The sequence below is a fragment of the Penicillium riverlandense genome, assembly GCF_028828495.1.
Source record: "Penicillium riverlandense strain IBT 135883 chromosome Unknown utg000001l_segment0_segment0, whole genome shotgun sequence".
Classification (NCBI taxonomy): domain Eukaryota; kingdom Fungi; phylum Ascomycota; class Eurotiomycetes; order Eurotiales; family Aspergillaceae; genus Penicillium; species Penicillium riverlandense.
In genome coordinates this window covers 535,479-552,714 of record NW_026643194.1, presented here as the reverse complement: position 1 = coordinate 552,714, position 17,236 = coordinate 535,479, and the positions used below count along the sequence as shown (strand labels likewise).

The window sequence follows — 17,236 nt, the reverse complement described above, 5'->3', positions numbered from 1 at the left end:
CAGGACTACAGCCCAAAATGGACCCGCAGTGCTAGCCATCCAGGCACAATCCCGCCTAGAACAATTACTGCCGATTGCAGAGAGCCTATCGCACTATTGGCCCAGTGCTGAGGCAGTTTGGCATCTGTATCAGGGGCTCTTGAAGCAACTCAAAAAACAAACGGAGGCTGCTTCGGGGCTCAACACTCCTGTATATCCAGCAGGCTCGAGTGCTGATAAAGTAGACCACTCAAGCTTGGTTACACAAGAAGCTTTTGATGATCGTACTCGAGATGCTTTAGAGAATAATTGGGCCGCGTTGTTTGGAGCAGGCTATGCAGACTCTTTTCTGGATTCCCAGCAAGATGACATTGATGGTCTGTTGCGCATGCCATTCGGATTTGGCGCCAATGAACAAATGGAAGGATCGGGTCATCTATAGCTCAAGAAAGTTTGCGAGTATTGTATATAGAAAACAGATGGGCTGGCTCAAATGGTCAACAATACCATGGAAAAGTATCCGAGTCTCGCAAGGTACAACGGTTTGGATCCGTATACAGAGGTGGAGCCTTCCCCCGCAAACTTACCTCTCGGGCCCGATGCTCAGCACCGCACTCGGGGCCTCCGAGTTATTCGGCTGCACCTTTTTCCCATCTAGGCTTACTGACACCTCAGCATGTACCACAGTGCTTTTCCGGGATTAGTGACACGTTTCTCCCTTGCTCTCGGTCCGTCGGACATCGAATATAGCATGACATAAATAGCGCCTCTTTCAACATGCTTTAATACGAACACCAATTCATACTTTGAACATCAAGCCCCGCAAAAGTCGATACCACCCTCTAAAAATGGCGCATACTACGAAACCGAGCTCGAACGTAATTTCTTTCGACCCGTACAAGACATTTGACCCGAAGCCCATGTGGGCCCATGCTACGTCTTCCAAAGGCCCTGGCCGAATAGTTTGCACAGCTGGGCAGGTTGGGGCGGATGAAAACAACATTGTACCTCCGAACATAGACGACGAAATTGCCTTGGCTTTCACCAATTTGCGCCGCTGTCTTGACGCTACTGGGGCTTTGGTGACCGATGTCCTCAAACTCGTGTACTACATTGTTGACTATGACCCTGATAACCGCCCACACTCGAAGCATCTTGCCAAATTCCTTGGTGGCCACCGTCCAACCACAACGCTGATTCCTGTTACAAAGCTTGCTCGGCCGGATTACCACTTCGAGATAGAGGCAACGGCTTCAGTCGAACAACTGCCTAGGCAAATGGCAGACGTTGTTATCGTCGGAGCCGGCTTAAGTGGACTTTCGGCGGCTCACGAAGTCCAAAAAGCGGGGATGTCGTGTGTCGTGGCTGAAGCGCGGGATCGCGTGGGTGGGAAAACATTGTCCATAGAACCACTGAATGATGGCCGGACAATTGATTTGGGCGCTGCTTGGATCAACGACACGAACCAGAAAGAGGTGTTCGCGCTTTCAAAGTCATTGGGCCTCGAACTCGTGCAACAGAATACATCAGGATCTGTTATACAAGAGGATATCGACGGCAGTGTGTCACAATTTCCATATGGCTCAGTACCAGAGGTGATGTTATTCCTTGCCAACTCAAACATTATGCTAAAGACCTTGTAGAAGCTATCAGAACCTAACGGAGTTGACAATATGGTCTTCATACGTGAGTTAGCGGATGAAGTCAGTAGAAGTCTTAACCTCTACGCTGTGAGAAAGGAACAAAAGGCTCCCGATCACCTTACGTTCGCCCAGTGGCTTCACGAAAAAGGCGCAACTCCAACCGCGATCGCTTCAGCCACAGTTTGGACGAGAGCAATGCTAGGACTGGAACCTCCCGAGATGAGTGCCCTATTCTTTCTTGACTATTGCCGACGTGGTGGTGGCTTGTCAACAATGCGATCCGATCGAAAAGACGGTGGCCAATATTTGAGGTTTGCCAAAGGTTTGCGAATTCTTATCTGTTGGAATGACCTATCCTGACTCCTTGTTTACCAGGCTCCCAGCAGCTATCCTTGGGTCTTGCAAAGTTGCTTCGGCCAGGATCGCTCATGTTAAAGTCCCCTGTTCAGAAAATTAAGCAAGCAGCAACTGGGGTTCTCGTTTCGACTGCACGTGGCGAGATTTTAGCCAAACGAGTCATTGTAACCGTTCCAACGCCACTTTATCACCTAATCGATTTCTACCCTGCGCTTCCCGAATCCAAGGTTGAACTCAGTCAAAAGAATCGACTTGGGTATACAAATAAAGTCATGCTACTGTACGACCGCCCGTGGTGGCGACATGCTGGCTTGTGTGGCCTCTTGCAGTCTTTCAAAGGACCAGTGACGGTCTCCAGAGATAGTAGTGTGGATGAAACGGGGCAGTTTTCCTTGACCTGTTTTACCGTGGGCCAACCCGGCCGTGAACTGTCCAAACTCCAGCAGCACGAGCGATACGAAAGAGTAAAGCAACACATCCGGAAGCTCTTCGGGGCCTATACGAGTGTGCCTGAGCCAATTAACGTATCCGAATATGAGTGGGGAATGGATCAATGGGCGCAAGGATGCCCTTGCCCAGCATCTCCTCCCGGACTATTGTCTAAACTTGACGAGGCAATGCGAGCAGCGCATGGGAAAATTCACTTTGCTGGCACCGAGACGGCGTACGAATGGAAGGGCTATATGGATGGCGCTATCTCGTCGGGTAAACGGGCGGCGCAGGAAACCATGGTGGCCTTGACCCAATCCAAACTTTAATACACTGGGGGAGGAAGACAAGAGACTTTGACTTAAGAACTACTTGATTTGAAAGCTTGAAAATCAAGGACAGTAATGGCCCATACATACCTGTAGTGACAGAGTTAGTCCCCGTTCTATACTTCGCCCGATAAGATAAGCCCGCACAGACCACCGATTGAGAAATTTCCATCCGCCTCATTGATCAACCCTCGACTCGACAGTCGACACGGTGTCTTTCCTTGGCTTCAATCGCCACTATTAGCGATTCTCCAGCAGAGGCAATGGCCGACTCTGCACCTACACCCACCAAGCCCGCCCACACTATCGTACTGGACGCCGGCCCCATCCTGAAAAATGCCCCGCCGCTCTCAACCCTGCTCGCTCAGTGCGAGGAACTCGTCACCACCCCCTCCGTGGTCAGCGAGATCCGTGACCCCGATGCTCGCAACCGTGTCGAAACGCTCTATCTGCCCTTCCTGAAACAGCGAACCCCCACCCCGAACAGCTTCAATGTCATCAGCGAATTCGCCCGCAAGACCGGTGACCGCGCGGTGCTGAGCCGAACCGATGTGGAAGTGCTGGCGCTGGCCTATGAGATCGAGTGCGAGCGTAACGGAGGTGACTGGCGGTTAAGAAGCGTTCCCGGCCAGAAGCGGGTCAATGGAAAACCGCCTGTCAAGGAGGAGGAGCAGCCGGAGGAGAAGGATGAAAGTGCAGTGGAGGCTATTACGGAGGGCGTGCAAGAGACCGCGATCGCAGACAACGAGGGAGATGCTCAAACGAATGAGGATTCTACATCGCACGAGAACGGCCGTGAGGCCGCACAGGACGATAATGATCCCGACGCGCAGGAGGAGGACGGCTCTGACTCGGATGGCGGCGAGTGGATTACACCCTCCAACTACAAGAAGAAACTGGCTCATGACGAGGCTGGCGGCGCGACATCTTCTGCATCGGAACCGAAGACCATGCAAGTTGTAACCATGACCACCGATTTCGCGGTAAGCAAGGTCTAGCATTGAAGTTTTGGGTCTCTACTAATCCTCTTTCCAGTGTCAAAACGTCCTTCTTCAGATGAACCTCAACCTCCTATCCACCACCACGCTCCAAAGAATCCAACACCTCAAATCCTTTATCAAGCGCTGCCACGCCTGTTTCTTGACCACCAAGGATATGAACAAGCAGTTCTGCCCCCGATGCGGCAAGGACACGCTCACCCGTGTCTCGTGCACTACGACCGCCAACGGCCAGTTCACAATGCACCTGAAAAAGAACATGCAATGGAACAACCGCGGCAACCGTTACAGCGTCCCCAAGCCCATTGCAGGTAACGCAAGCGGCAAATGGAAAGGCGGCGGCGGGAAGGGCGGCTGGGGCACGGAACTTGTCCTTGCCGAGGACCAGAAGGAGTACGTGCGGTCCAATGCAGAGGAGGAGCGGCGGCGTCGCCGTGAGCATGATCTCATGGACGAGGATTACCTGCCGGGTATCTTGACGGGCGAGCGCAACAAGCAGGCCGGCCGCGGCCGGGTTGGGGCTGGCCGGAACGTCAACTCGCGGAAACGCTGAGTCTATCTTTGCATTTTTTTTAAATGGCGTTTTGAGGGATGCAGAAAAGCCATTCTGTCATGAGCAATGACCATGTCTCTCGGTATGTTGGACCGGGCATTTGGATATACAGTTATAGAAGCACATATGAATGTGAAATGCGATCCAGTTTAGATCCATATATTCAAGACCTGCAGACCTCCCGACAGTGAGGAAGGTCGACTTAAGCAAAAAATCGAGCTATGAAACACCATTCGCCTGAACATCACCCTTTCCCATCCCATTTATCCAGTTCAGCTTTCATGGGGCAGCAACGCTGTTCTCTGTATTATCGATCTGTTAGTCTCCTCTTTCTGGCTCGAGGCAAAGAAGTATTTCGTACCGGGCTGCTGAGTGAGCAGGAGACCATAGCGCTTCTTGAGGGTGACACGGTGTCTGCGAGTCAAAGTTTTAGCATGTTTCCAGATCTCCAAGTGATTCATATCAACGCACCTCGAGTACTTGTCATCGGGAGAGAAGCGCGCCGGGTGGGCGGACTTGGTCACCTCGCCATTCAGGACCTTCTTGAGGGTGTACACCCGCTTGCCGTCGTTGTCGGTCACGTACTGTTGGTCGCGGTCAGTGCTGGTTTCTTCGGAGGTTGAGAAAGAGCGGAGTGATTGCAGTCATGGACCTACCATAAGATGCATTCTGCCGCAGAAAAAAGGTCAGCTCATGTCCACTACTATATTTCTCTTTAACAATACTCACTTGGCGGTGTTGGGGGTTGTTCTGCTGTGAAGTGAATGGAGCTGGTGTAGGTGGAATTTTTTTGAAGCCGAACGGGCGCTCGGACCACACGATGAGTCAGCAGGGCCATTTTTCTCGACTCAAATTTCGCTTCACATTTTCTTCCCCAACAGCAATTGTTTTGCACAGACTCACGATGCACTGAACCACACACTTTTTAGGTCCTGGAACCTCACAAGGCAGATTGATGACTTCTGCAATCATGTTCCTTTCTCTCTCCTCGTAACTTAACTGAAAAGACCTCAGGTGAGTCTACTGCAGTGATATTTATTCGTGCCTCCCTTCTTCTATGATGATGCAAAATACCAAGCTCAGGCAAATGGCACCTTGATTTCTAGCTGTTTGTCAATGACCTGCTTAATTGACTACAACGGTATCTGAGAAGAAACAGCACACTTAGCTTGAAATATTATTTCCTGAATGCTCTGCTAATACGGCATTCGCAGCACTAGCTATGACCACCCCGATCTCCCCTAAACAGGTGGCTACCTCACCGCTGGCTGGGCATGGAGGGCCAAAACCTCGCCCAGCCCGCCCTCCTAGACCCAACTACAGACATATCCATCGTTTTCCCCTTCCTCTAAACGTTCATCCTGTCCCTCCTCTCATCCCCCACAACCCTCTCTCCCTCATTAGTATTGCTCTCTCGTATCTTACCTTCCTTATCTCTCCTCCCCATCAGCATGTCTATACGGCCTATTTTGACACTGCCACTTCCTCTGTGCATGTCACAGACGAAGCCGCAATCAAAGCCCTGTGGCAGATGGGTTTCTTTGGCAAAGGTAATCTAAGCCGAAGTGAACCTAGCTGGCTAGAACGCGAAAAGAAAAGGAGAGGGTTGCTGGGCGGCCACACGAGTGAGGAGGCGACGAGGAAGCGAAGGACCGAGCGCCGTGAACTGAAGTTGGAGAGAGCGAGGATGGAGAAGCTGGCCATCCAGGAGAGGCTCGAGGCCGAGGCGGCAGCCCGGGAGGCAGACGGTGCTGCTGCTAACGGCACCACAACGCCTTCGCCTGCCACCAAGAAATTCTCTCTCAAGAACGCCAAGGAAACCAAATGGCTCGAGTCCCAACGAGCGGCACAGCAGAACGGAGATGCTACTGTCGACGCATCGAGGCCGAACTCCAATGGCAAAACCGTCCGATTTGCTCCCGTCGTCCAGGAAAAACAATTTACTTCCAACTCGCCCACTTCCCTCCCTCTCTCGGAATCCATCCTGGACGCGGACGCCAATGAAGCAGATGAAGAAGAACCCACGCTCCAAAACGAGGAACATCTCCAGCTCTCCAACGAAGAGACATTTTTCCTTGTATACGGACTGGGTGCTTTACGCGTCGTGGACGACGAACACAACACTGAAATCCCTACATCGTCTCTCTTCCCACTCCTATGCCACCACTCCTACTATCCTCCTCGAACACCGTCATCAATCCTGCAGCCCGACGACCCGTTCATTGTATCATATGTCGTGTACCACCATTTCCGCTCCCTCGGCTGGGTCGTGCGCTCTGGCGTCAAGTTCGGAGCAGACTACATGCTCTACAACCGCGGGCCTGTCTTCTCACACGCCGAGTTTGCCGTTGTCATCATCCCCTCCTACGATCACGCTTACTGGTCTGAGACGGAAGAACGCCGAGAGTATATTGCTCGCAAGCGGACTCGCAGTTGGTGGTGGCTGCACTGTGTGAACCGAGTCCAGGCTCAAGTTTTCAAGAGCCTGGTCGTCTGCTACGTCGAGGTACCGCCTCCTTCTGCTTCGCCGGGCAGCGACATCGGGGCCACGCTGAGTCGCTACCGGGTGAAGGACTTTAGCATCAAACGATGGGTACCTAACCGCTCTCGGGATTGAAGCTTTGGACTGGCTTCTTTCTGTGTTTTTGTCAAACTTGCATTGCGCATCATGGGCCTTTTTTATCTTGCATTGGGGGATATGTGTATGACTATAGCATAATGACCGTAATGAAAACAATTCTCTGCAGAGATCAGAATTAGCCTCCAGCTTCACTGATTTTGTCACAGTTGAATGTAGATTCAGGAAAGTCGGAAGATTCGGGTAATTTAGTCAACAATGACCCGAATCTTCCAGCTTTTCCTAGGATTTGTGCTACGTCAGTCGCTCGTTGAAGATACCCATAGGTATTTACTAGAAAGCTTGTTATGGTCTTCATCTCTCCTATGCATAAGATCAAGAATGGTTACGAACCGGAGAATTGACGTCCTGTGGAGTCAATTGAGGAGAGAATAACTACTAATATCGGCAGTTTCCAACTGCGGGGAAGCCTCTAAAGCATCCGGGTATAGTTTTAAATGGAGGCATCCTCGTATCCTCCCCTCATTCAAGGCCTTATCAAGGCAGCTTCTCGAAAAATGGCACCTTTCCTTCATCTAGCCCTCTTAGCCACAATCGCAAGCCTTATTTCTCCAGGCCGTGCATGCACCACCGACGAACAATGCTCTCTCAACGGTGTCTGTACCAACCACGCCTGTATCTGTGATCCCGGCTGGGTAGGATCCGACTGCGGTAGACTCGACGTCCAGCCCGGGCCACGCGCGAATGGGTACAATCTCACCAGCGAGGGAACATCGTCATGGTGCAATGGCATCATCCGTGATCCAGAGGACAAGAATCTTCACCATCTGTTCGTGTCCGAGTTCACGCATGACTGCGGACTGGACTACTGGTCTCCATACAGCCGCATCATTCGTGCCGAGTCCACCACCGGCCCCATTGGTCCTTACACATTCAAGCAAGAGATTGTGCCTCGATTCGCGCATAATCCAACCGTGGTCTGGAGTGAAGCAGAGCAGAAATACCTGCTTTTCAACATCGGCTGTCCTACCCATGTTCCATCAGGCTGCCAGAGCATGAATTTCACTTGTGGACCTGGCAATCATCTCAATGGCGAGAGCGGTATTAGCGCTTGGTCGTCCGGCAATCTACGGGACTGGGAACCGCATGGTCAGGTTCTCCGCGGGTTAAACAGCAAGGCCTGGGACGCAGATACCACGAATCCTGCGCCGATAAATTACCCGACCGGATCTGATCACTCCGATGCATTTATCCTGGCATATCGTGGCTGCGAGGATAACTGCTACAGCACTGAACTCATCAATATCGCCACAGGACCCGAATACAACGGACCCTATAGCCGTTTGCACCCACACAGACCTATTTTCTCAGAACCGAGTGAAGACCCATTCATCTGGACGGACAAGCGCGGCAACTTCCACATGCTGGTCCACTCCCTGCTCCCCGATGCCGGGTTTGGAAGTGGCCCTAATGTGGGACGGCATGCGTATTCAAGGAAGTGGAATGGGCCGTGGACGTTCAATAGACAGACCGTTGCATTTAATACGACAGTTGATTTCGATGATGGCTCGACTATTGACTATTACCGACGAGAGCGGCCGAATATCTTTTTCAGTGAGGATGGCAGCATGACCCCCTTGTTTTTGTCCACTGGTGTGCAGGAGGTCAATTCGTCGGCAAGCTACTCGTTGATTCAGCCCATTGGGCGCTAATAGTCAGTCTGGTCGTGGCAGATAAATACCTAGAGATGTGTCGAAGAGATTAGGGTTAGACATAGTGTCCATACAGACTACCTATTTGAGAAAAATTTTTTTTTCTCACCCAAAGCTTGCCAAAGAAAGGGTTCAGCAAGCATGTGCTTTTTTACCTCTTTCTCAACTCTATATACTGTTCTTTCTACGCTATACCTAATCAGGCAACATTGAGACGCGATCACGTGCCTATTTTCGTGTTTCGTGTCGCGCGCCCGTCTGCTCTGTCGCCGTCCCACTACGTGCCATCGTGCCAACTCCAGGAGAGTGCAAAATCAAACCACCTGTACGACACGGCTCAGCAACCCGAGAAATGTCCCATCCATGATTTACTCCGTCTATGCCGCGTGATTTGGCGATGGAAACCCAGGACAGCCTCGATATCTCGTGGTTGCAACGCGTCGCGCTAGGCCTAGTAAGTTACGAGCCTGCAGGTTTTCATTGGACTGACATTTTGACCTCCGTAGGAGCAGGACCCATCCCAGCCGCGCCTCGTAGCGCCTGCACTACCCGAGAATATTCCCCAGACCACTCCTCGTCGTTCATTCCAGGAGGCCCGCCACTTTTCTGATGGTGACGCATTGTCCACCACTCCAGGGTTGCCCTCCAACTTCTTACCCGACCACATCCACCCTTCAGTCTCTGGACTGCACCGGCATGACGCAAGCCTAATGGTCCCTCCCAACGTTGGCGGCCGGCACGAAGCAGGCTCCGAATCACAAGCCAAAATGAGCAGCGGCGAGACTGCCCCTGGAGACACTCAGGTGGTCTCGCAGTCCGTCTTTGACAGCATAATTCAGAACAATACCTCCTCCGTACATTCGCACTTTTCGCAGGCGGGTGCGGGTGGTGACACGATGATGACCTTGCACAAGGGAGAGAGTGGCCATATCGACCTCCTGTCCCAGTTTGAGTCGGCACCCAATCCGACCCATCTTTCACAGGATCACGACGACCACAGCAGTTCTGCCCCGAGCCAGTCTTCTCCGCTCGCCTACCAGCCCGATCTCTTTCCGGAATCCCAGCGCTTCTTGACAACGCCCGGGACGACAACGAAGATCCCCACAAAGGGTGCGCCAATAGAAACACCAAGCCTACCACGCAATAATCCGCTAGCCGGTGATATCCAGTCAAGCGGCGGTCTCTTAGGTCTGAGTCAACTGTTCAAAGCCACCCAAGCCCCGTCATCTCCACTAGTCCATGGTCAACAACCGGAGCTCGCGTCGGATCGTCCGTCGCCCAACATCCCAATTCATCAGCCTCGCCTCGCCGCGGGAATCTCATCGCCCTCGAGAGGCTTGCCGGTTGATTTCATGAGAGAGTCTTCAGAGCCGAATCTCAACTACATTTCCATGAAAGAGTCCCAGACAAATCGAGAGAGGGTCCACAGCGAGCGAATGACCCGATCAGCCGATGATATGCCCTCGGAAGACCACAGCGACATCGAGTTCTTCAAAGAGTCTAGCTTTGTGGAACGTGCACGCCGTCAACGGAGAATTGAGGAGGAAGCTGCTGCACAATTTGCCGGCCTGACTGCGCCTGCCAGGACCTCCCCGACTATGCCCCTTCCGCATTCCGATCTGACTCATTCTGGTTCGCCTGAACACTCCGTGCAGGAGCCGCAGGATGTCGACATGATGCTGCAGACTGGCGTCAGTGAAGAGGAAACAGAACACGAAGATGTGGATCAGCAAGTCCCCCGGTCACAGGAGTATCCTCATTCTTCAACTGAGGAGGACAAGGAAAACTACAACGGTCCTCCCGTCTCCGTCGCCGCAACTTCTAGTGCACATGACCGGCTTTCGCAGGTCCTGCATGGGACACAAGATCCGTTCGACGCTCACGACGATGGACCATTTGAAATGATCAACCCGCCATCACAAATCATGGTCATGGACTCCCAGCTATCACCGCAACCCTCGCCAGACCGGATAGCCCACGAGGGTGATGAGGAAATGCCCGATGCGCAGCCACAACCTGGCCGTGAAGTAGAAATCGGCCCTTCTTCAGATATTCATAAAATTTCGCCTGTTCGACGCTCTGTACGATCTTCGCCTCCTTACTCACAGCGTGAAGGAGAACCATCTCGAGGGCACACTCCCTCACAGTCACATGGCTCAGCTGTATCAACGGGGCACTCGCCCAACGTGCCGGTGCCGGCCACCCACGATCCGTCTTCTTACGAAAGCAGACAAGTGTACTCCAGCAATCCGAAGAGCAACGGGAGCAAACAGTCTTCTATGCCGTCCCGAGTGATCGAAACGCCTGTTCATCTCCCCCGAAATCTTCGCGCGACTTGGCCCGCTTGACAAGCATTCCCGAAACCAGTCCCAGCCACTCCCAAAATCATGAATGGGAAGAGGGCTCTAACGGCGATGGAATGAATGTTGAGGATGATGACCTTCCTCCTATGTTCCCTGTCAGCGAGCACGTTCGAAGCATCCAGCCTCGACCATCTGGAACCAGAACGCGGTCTTCACCCTTGAAGAAATCTCCTCTGAAAAGCATCATTCTGTCCAGTCCCAGTGGAAGGCAACGGAGAAGACTGACAGAGATAGCCAGTGATGCTTCCCCTCAAGTTGGGCCTGGATTTTTCGACATGGGCATTGGAATCTTCACAAATGAGGATCAAGAATTTCGTGATTTAATCGAAAGCTCTCCAACTCAGCCTAGGAAAAAGCGCCGTGGCAACAACGGCCAGGCCTATCATGAACCTGAGCCTGTTATCCCCGTCACCCCTCGCCTTGTACCTCCTAAGACTGTCACGCCCCTTCGGCGACAATCTACACAAGAGCCTGAAACCGAGGAACCAATCCACATACCCGAGACTACTGTTCGTAGGCAACCAAAGCCACGGCCTCAGCGATCCGAAAATGTCTGGGAAGTCGAGTCTCCGCAACAATTCATTCGCCGACGGGCTAGAGGCAAACCCTTGTCTGCACCACGTCCATTACAAGAAAAACAACCCCCAGCACAGAAACCTGCAGCGTCAACGCCTGTGCGGCCCGCTCTTCCTCCTGACCCTCAATTCTCTGTATTATCTGAACTCACGGAACTGGATTCGGATGAGATGGCTGAAGTAGAGCGCTCTGTCATGAGTCGGGTTCCTCGTACACCGAGAGGCAGGAGACTTTTCTTCGATGCCACTCCAGTTGCTCCTCGCCAAATTCTGGCACCGTGGAGTGGCCTACAACGGGCATACTACCCTGCAGTCTGTCTTGGTACACCTCTGGGTGTCTCACAAGACAAATATCTGGTCAAATTTGAGGATAGTGATCCTGTTGAGGTTCCCAAGGGTGCTGTGAAACGATTTGATCTTCGCGAGGGAGATGCCGTCAAAGTCGACCTGCCTAACATTCCAAAGGTCACTCACATAATCCGTGGGTTCGATCACAAGCTCACCAAAGAGGAAATTCTCGAAGCGCCGGCCGACTTCCCGCCTCTAACCGATATTCATGGACATTCCACTGTTATACTCGGGCCCAAACAGCGCAAGAGTCTTCCCGGCGGAGGCCTAAACAGCACTGAGAACGTGATCAAGGTGCCCATTTCACGGATTTATTTTGATATGATTCTATGGAACAACCTCAAGGATCGAGCATTCACATATCAGCCAGAGATCGTCCCGCAAGAAAACAAGCCCACTACGCCCTCGGAGAAGAGAACCTCGGCCGGTCCTTCCCCAAACAGCCGATTTTCACGCAGCTCTCATTACTCCAGCGGTATCTTTGCCGGGATGGCGTTTGCCGTCTCTTACAAGGAGGACGAGAGTACCAAGAACCACGTCACCAAGTTGATCCTGGACAATGGCGGAATTCTTCTGCATGAGGGATTCACAGAATTGTTCGAAACTTCGTCCATTACTGCCCCTGCTACTCCGACCAAAGCGTCAGCGAGAGATGCAGAAACCCGCAGTGGTGGACTACGTCTTACCGCCAGTGCCCAGGAGGTAGGATTCGCCTGTTTAATTGCCGATACACACTCCCGTCGTGAAAAGTACATGCAGGCACTGGCATTGAACCTTCCCTGTCTTTCAGGGCGCTGGGTCCAAGACTGCGTTGCCAAAGGGCGCGTCCTCGATTGGGATATCTACCTTCTCCCTGCTGGAGAGTCCATGTACCTCAACGGAGTCACCAAATCACGAATTCTGATCCCGACACCACCAGACACTGCCTGTCTATCTGAGACGATAGCATCACGACCCAGACTCCTCGATGGTCACTCCGTCATTCTGGTCATGGGCCGAGGCAAGGCGGAAGAAAAAAGGAGAGCGTACATCTTTCTCACATTTGCCCTGGGTGCCTCCCGCGTTGAACGCGTCCCGGATCTGGACACCGCCAGAGCTATGCTTGAATCTCAGGCCGAGGCAGGCATACCTTCCACCTGGGACTGGATCTATGTCGATGACGCCGACCAGGCCGCTGCAAAGACCATGCTCGCGGCGCCCAAGTCCAGGACGAGGAATCTGCGAATCGTCCATGGAAGTGGGGGGCGGAAACGGAGGAAGTCGGAAGTGCTCGCTGTTGCAGCGGACGGTGATGCTTTGTGCAATGCTAAAGTGGTTGGCAATGAGTTCGTCTGCCAGAGTTTGATTTTGGGTCGGTTGTTTGATGAATGATATTCTCATGTTAGGTTAGATGTTGATACCTTGATACCACAATCCACATAGTCTCTTTTCTTCTTTTACTTCCCTCCCATAACATCAAGACATTGCAATGCTTTCGTAAGTTTCAATATGATTGTGAAACGATGAGAATGCTCTTTATAATACAAAAGGAAGACTGGATATAGATCCTCATATCGCTACAGTACTCGAGACTCCGAGGCAAAAACAGAACCGCCCACACCCTTATTTGGCCTTCTTGCCCGCCTTCTTCTTGCCCTTCAAGCTCTTCATCTGGGCCGCCCGCTCCGCACGAGCCTTTCTCTTCCTCCACGCCAGCCACCGGTTGTTGCGGTCATACGGCACGGCCTCAATTCCCGCCTTCTCCGCCGCACGACCAATCTGCCAATTCGCCTCACGGTACATGTAACCGGGGCGCAGCTGCGGACCCTCGCCCGCGTTCACGGCCTGCACGCTCGTGATGCGCGTTCCAACCGTCTCATCGATGGTGGCCTCCAGATCCGACTGCCCAGCGACACTGTCCCGTCGAGCCGGCACAGCAACCATATTCAGCTTGCGGCGGGTAGGCAGGTGGCGCGGGTGAGGCAGTTTCTCGTCCTTCTCAAACACAACCCCGATATACCTGCGGTCCGGATGCAATTGCGGATCGCGGTAGTACCGCACATAGCCGGCGTGCTTGGCGAAGATGGTATGGTCTCGGCCGACGCCGCAGTTCTCGCCGGGGAACCATTTCGTCCCGCGTTGTCGGAAGATGATGCATCCCGGCACGACGTACTCGCCGCCCGTGCGCTTCGCGCCGAGGCGCTTGCCTGCTGGATCGCGCGAGTGTTTGTTGGAGGCTCCCTGTGCGGCGTGCGAGGCATATCGCACTTGGGAGAGAGGGAAAAGGGATGTTGCCCGGGGGAAGGAAGGTATCGTTTTGGGGAGGATAGATGGGCCGGACAGCGTGCGGAGGAGTGGTTGGCGGGTTAGGGGCTGCCTGGAGAGGGCTGCAGGGCCAATTGTCCTTTCCAGCGCCCGGAGAGGCGCCAGCAGTCGGGGCTGCAACATGGTTTTGTGGTGGTGGTTGTTGTTAGTCGAATCCAATCCAGTGATGATGCTCAAGGGGAACTTTTTCGCTCCGGCTTGGCACGGAGCCGGGGTCACGTGGGCGGTCCTACTGTTAGCTAGCTGGCTTCATTTCATCATCAACAAACACCAGGGTTCCATTCTCTTCTGAGAAGGGTCACGATAGTCTTTCGCTATGATTCCAAACTGGCATAAAGCCCTCTGGGCATTGTTCCTCCTAGCCTCCGTGGCCCACGCCCAATTCAACTTCTTCGAGCAAATGTTCGGCGGCAACCAAGGCCAAGAGCGCCAGCAACAGAACCAGAACGCCCCCAGCGACAGCAGTCGATACCAGAAGGCGTGGGATGGATGTGAGTACACTTTCTGTTACAAGGGAATAAGGATATATTGCTAACCACTGCTGTCCTTCCCGCTCCACAGCAAAATGCAGCAACTACCTCTGCCCCGGAACTCTTGCCTGCGTACATGTCCCACACCACTGCCCGTGCCCGCACCCCGATGTGGAAGAGAAAGTAGAGCTGGGTGAGGGGAGCGCCATTTGCGTGTCCAGGGGTGGCTTTAAGGATGGGGAGGCGACGCGGAAGATCGAATTGGCTCGCAAGGGAGCTCTGTGAGAGTTTCGTGTGCGCCTGCTGCAGGGATTGAGTGTATATACCTGTGGGACAATATTATATATGTGTCCAGGGCTTTGGAGGGCAATGCCTTTGGCTTTTAAGTCGCCATTCGTCTGAAATCCGCAGGATCCACCACTTGGGTCTCGACTTCGTATGGAAGCTCTGCAAACCCGACTAGAAAATAAATTCTAGAAAATTGTCTCGCAGTACTTTTGTTGATATTTACTATCAGTCAATAGAATAGTGAATTGTTGTATGTTAGGCAGTACGATATGGACGCTTCTAGACATGGCGTTATCGGCGATAAACCCAGCTTCGTCATCGCAATCGCCGCCTTCAACCGTTCGCATTTCTTCCCTGTTCACCACCTTCAACGAATCCTCGGTCTTTCAATCAAATCGACCAGATCCTATCATGTGGGCTGCAAGGCCCCGGCCACCCTCTGCGCGATGGCCAACTTCCACTCGAGCTCTCTCGAGCATTCGCGGGCGCGGCGTACGGCGCGGTCCTCGCAACAGCATCACCCGCCCAGAACCCATTCCACCAGCTCGAAGAGAAGCAGAGACACCGTCCCAGTCAGAATCTGCAAGTCCCCAACCGCAAGATGCCGAAAATCCTCACTACAATCCCTCGCAAAACACACTCCTCTCACCTGTGCATCTACCAGAAGACCCCAACGGCGTGCTCAAGTCGGCTCACCCAGCCACGAATATCCTGGCGAACTCGGGGCTTGTCATCCAGCGACAGTTGGAGATGATGAATGTTATGATGTGAGTGCTCGCGCTTTTACCGGATTCGGCGTTGACTGATCGAATATGCGAACAGTGGTTTCGAGCAAGCGAACAAATATGTTATCATGGATGCGCAAGGAAATCACGTCGGGTACATGGCGGAACAAGAAAAGGGCATGGGAAATGTGATGGCGCGCCAATGGTTCCGAACACATCGGAGTTTCGTGACGCATGTGTTTGATCGGCATGAGAACGAGGTCCTCCGGGTAGGTGGAATGATTCCCCAAGTCATATTTCAATAGCTGACCCCTACAGTTCCACCGTCCATTCTCTTGGATCAACTCGCGAATCCGAGTCTACGATCCTGTGGATGTCACTCCAAGCGCACACTCATCCTCCACCGCTCTACGGGGTGTCTCTCCAGGCTCACTCGTTCAAGCTGGCGTGTCATCAAACGCCCAAGTATCGCCACTCAATTTTGACGAAATGCGAATCATCGGTGAAGCACAGCAGCAGTGGGCTCCCCTGCGACGAAAATACAACCTCTTTACATATCACCCATCCCCAAATCCGGCGACGGACATGGGCACCCAACGTTTCCCACTATCCGAGTCTGATTTGTCCCAAACGCAGCAGATGCAACTCGCCCAGACATCAGCCCAAAACGAGGGCGCATACAATCAGTTCGCCTATGTCGACGAACCTTTTCTCTCTTGGGACTTTTCGCTTCTATCCGCCGAGAACCGGCTGATTGGATCGGTGAACCGCAATTTTGCAGGGTTCGCGCGCGAGTTCTTCACGGATACTGGGGTTTATGCGTTACGCATGGATTCAGCAGGGCTGAGAGACGACCAATTGGCGCCCAGCCAGGGAACCTCGGAGGCTGGAATGACTCTAGACCAGCGCGCGGTGATGCTGGCCACGGCCGTGAGTGTCGACTTTGACTACTTCAGTCGCCATAGCGGCGCGGGCGGTGTTGGGTTTATGCCGCTCTGGTTCCCCGGTGTCGGGGGCGAGGCGGCCGCAGGTGGTGGTGCTGCTGCTGGAGGTGCCGCGGCCGGCGAAGCTGGAGCAGTTGGTGCTGGTGAAGCAGCCGCTGGGACTCTCGGTCGAGCCGGTGCTGCGGGTGGTATGGCAGATGGCGCGGCCGCGGGGGCTGCTGGCGCCGGGGCGATGGCTGGGTATGAAGCCATGCAACGGGGTGTGTCCGGAGATCAGAGTGCGCAGGCATCGTCACCTGAACAACCTGGGGTGCCTCCAGCGGACCATCCAGAACCCGGGCAGCCGGGATTCTACGAAGATGTGTGGCCGGAGGAACGACAGGAAGATCCGTGGGGCCGCGACGAGGAAGATCCGTGGGGTGGTGATGAATCCGGGGGAGACGGAGGCGATGACTTTGACTGGTTTTGATCATATAGATGTGTACAGTAGAGGGTGATAAACCTACGCCCAAATCACAATCATTCAGTTTGTAACATATTCTGAAAATTATCCTCATTTAATTCCTTTCAACTCAACCTCGCCCTGTCCAGCGCTCCAATCTCTGATTGTCCCACCTCCCCCTTATCAATCGCCCCTCCGG

General features: G+C 53.3%; 9 protein-coding genes across 9 annotated transcripts; 7 read left to right on the top strand and 2 right to left on the bottom strand.

Moving 5' to 3' along the window:
- Positions 1-827: 827 nt before the first annotated feature.
- On the top strand, positions 828-2,737 carry N7474_000228 (putative flavin-containing amine oxidase; the record flags this gene model as incomplete). The annotated part of the gene is made up of 3 exons (XM_057191643.1): positions 828-1,565; positions 1,623-1,944; positions 1,998-2,737. 3 exons carry the CDS (start codon positions 828-830, stop codon positions 2,735-2,737), a joined length of 1,800 nt encoding a protein of 599 aa, XP_057056596.1.
- Positions 2,738-3,000: 263 nt separating this feature from the next.
- On the top strand, positions 3,001-4,288 carry N7474_000227 (rRNA-binding endoribonuclease; the record flags this gene model as incomplete). The annotated part of the gene is made up of 2 exons (XM_057191642.1): positions 3,001-3,720; positions 3,773-4,288. 2 exons carry the CDS (start codon positions 3,001-3,003, stop codon positions 4,286-4,288), a joined length of 1,236 nt encoding a protein of 411 aa, XP_057056595.1.
- Positions 4,289-4,560: 272 nt separating this feature from the next.
- N7474_000226 (H/ACA ribonucleoprotein complex subunit NOP10) lies at positions 4,561-4,956 on the bottom strand (the record flags this gene model as incomplete). The annotated part of the gene is made up of 2 exons (XM_057191641.1): positions 4,561-4,872; positions 4,945-4,956. 2 exons carry the CDS (start codon positions 4,954-4,956, stop codon positions 4,561-4,563), a joined length of 324 nt encoding a protein of 107 aa, XP_057056594.1.
- A 554-nt stretch (positions 4,957-5,510) lies between these two features.
- Positions 5,511-6,905, top strand: sen2 (tRNA splicing endonuclease subunit SEN2; the record flags this gene model as incomplete). Its single annotated transcript, XM_057191640.1, has 1 exon — positions 5,511-6,905. The coding sequence occupies one exon, from the start codon at positions 5,511-5,513 to the stop codon at positions 6,903-6,905; it is 1,395 nt and encodes a 464-aa protein (XP_057056593.1).
- Positions 6,906-7,363: 458 nt separating this feature from the next.
- On the top strand, positions 7,364-8,578 carry N7474_000224 (uncharacterized protein; the record flags this gene model as incomplete). Its single annotated transcript, XM_057191639.1, has 1 exon — positions 7,364-8,578. One exon carries the CDS (start codon positions 7,364-7,366, stop codon positions 8,576-8,578), a length of 1,215 nt encoding a protein of 404 aa, XP_057056592.1.
- Positions 8,579-8,957: 379 nt separating this feature from the next.
- On the top strand, positions 8,958-13,235 carry N7474_000223 (chromatin-binding protein RAD9; the record flags this gene model as incomplete). Its single annotated transcript, XM_057191638.1, is given in 3 exon segments — positions 8,958-9,032; positions 9,085-10,812; positions 10,824-13,235. The coding sequence occupies 3 exon segments, from the start codon at positions 8,958-8,960 to the stop codon at positions 13,233-13,235; spliced, it is 4,215 nt and encodes a 1,404-aa protein (XP_057056591.1).
- A 231-nt stretch (positions 13,236-13,466) lies between these two features.
- Positions 13,467-14,291, bottom strand: N7474_000222 (mitochondrial 54S ribosomal protein bL27m; the record flags this gene model as incomplete). The annotated part of the gene is made up of 1 exon (XM_057191637.1): positions 13,467-14,291. The coding sequence occupies one exon, from the start codon at positions 14,289-14,291 to the stop codon at positions 13,467-13,469; it is 825 nt and encodes a 274-aa protein (XP_057056590.1).
- Positions 14,292-14,484: 193 nt separating this feature from the next.
- Positions 14,485-14,923, top strand: lcl2 (the record flags this gene model as incomplete). The annotated part of the gene is made up of 2 exons (XM_057191636.1): positions 14,485-14,659; positions 14,730-14,923. 2 exons carry the CDS (start codon positions 14,485-14,487, stop codon positions 14,921-14,923), a joined length of 369 nt encoding a protein of 122 aa, XP_057056589.1.
- A 288-nt stretch (positions 14,924-15,211) lies between these two features.
- N7474_000220 (scramblase family protein) lies at positions 15,212-17,064 on the top strand (the record flags this gene model as incomplete). The annotated part of the gene is made up of 3 exons (XM_057191635.1): positions 15,212-15,693; positions 15,749-15,920; positions 15,970-17,064. 3 exons carry the CDS (start codon positions 15,212-15,214, stop codon positions 17,062-17,064), a joined length of 1,749 nt encoding a protein of 582 aa, XP_057056588.1.
- Between the last annotated feature and the right edge of the window lie 172 nt (positions 17,065-17,236).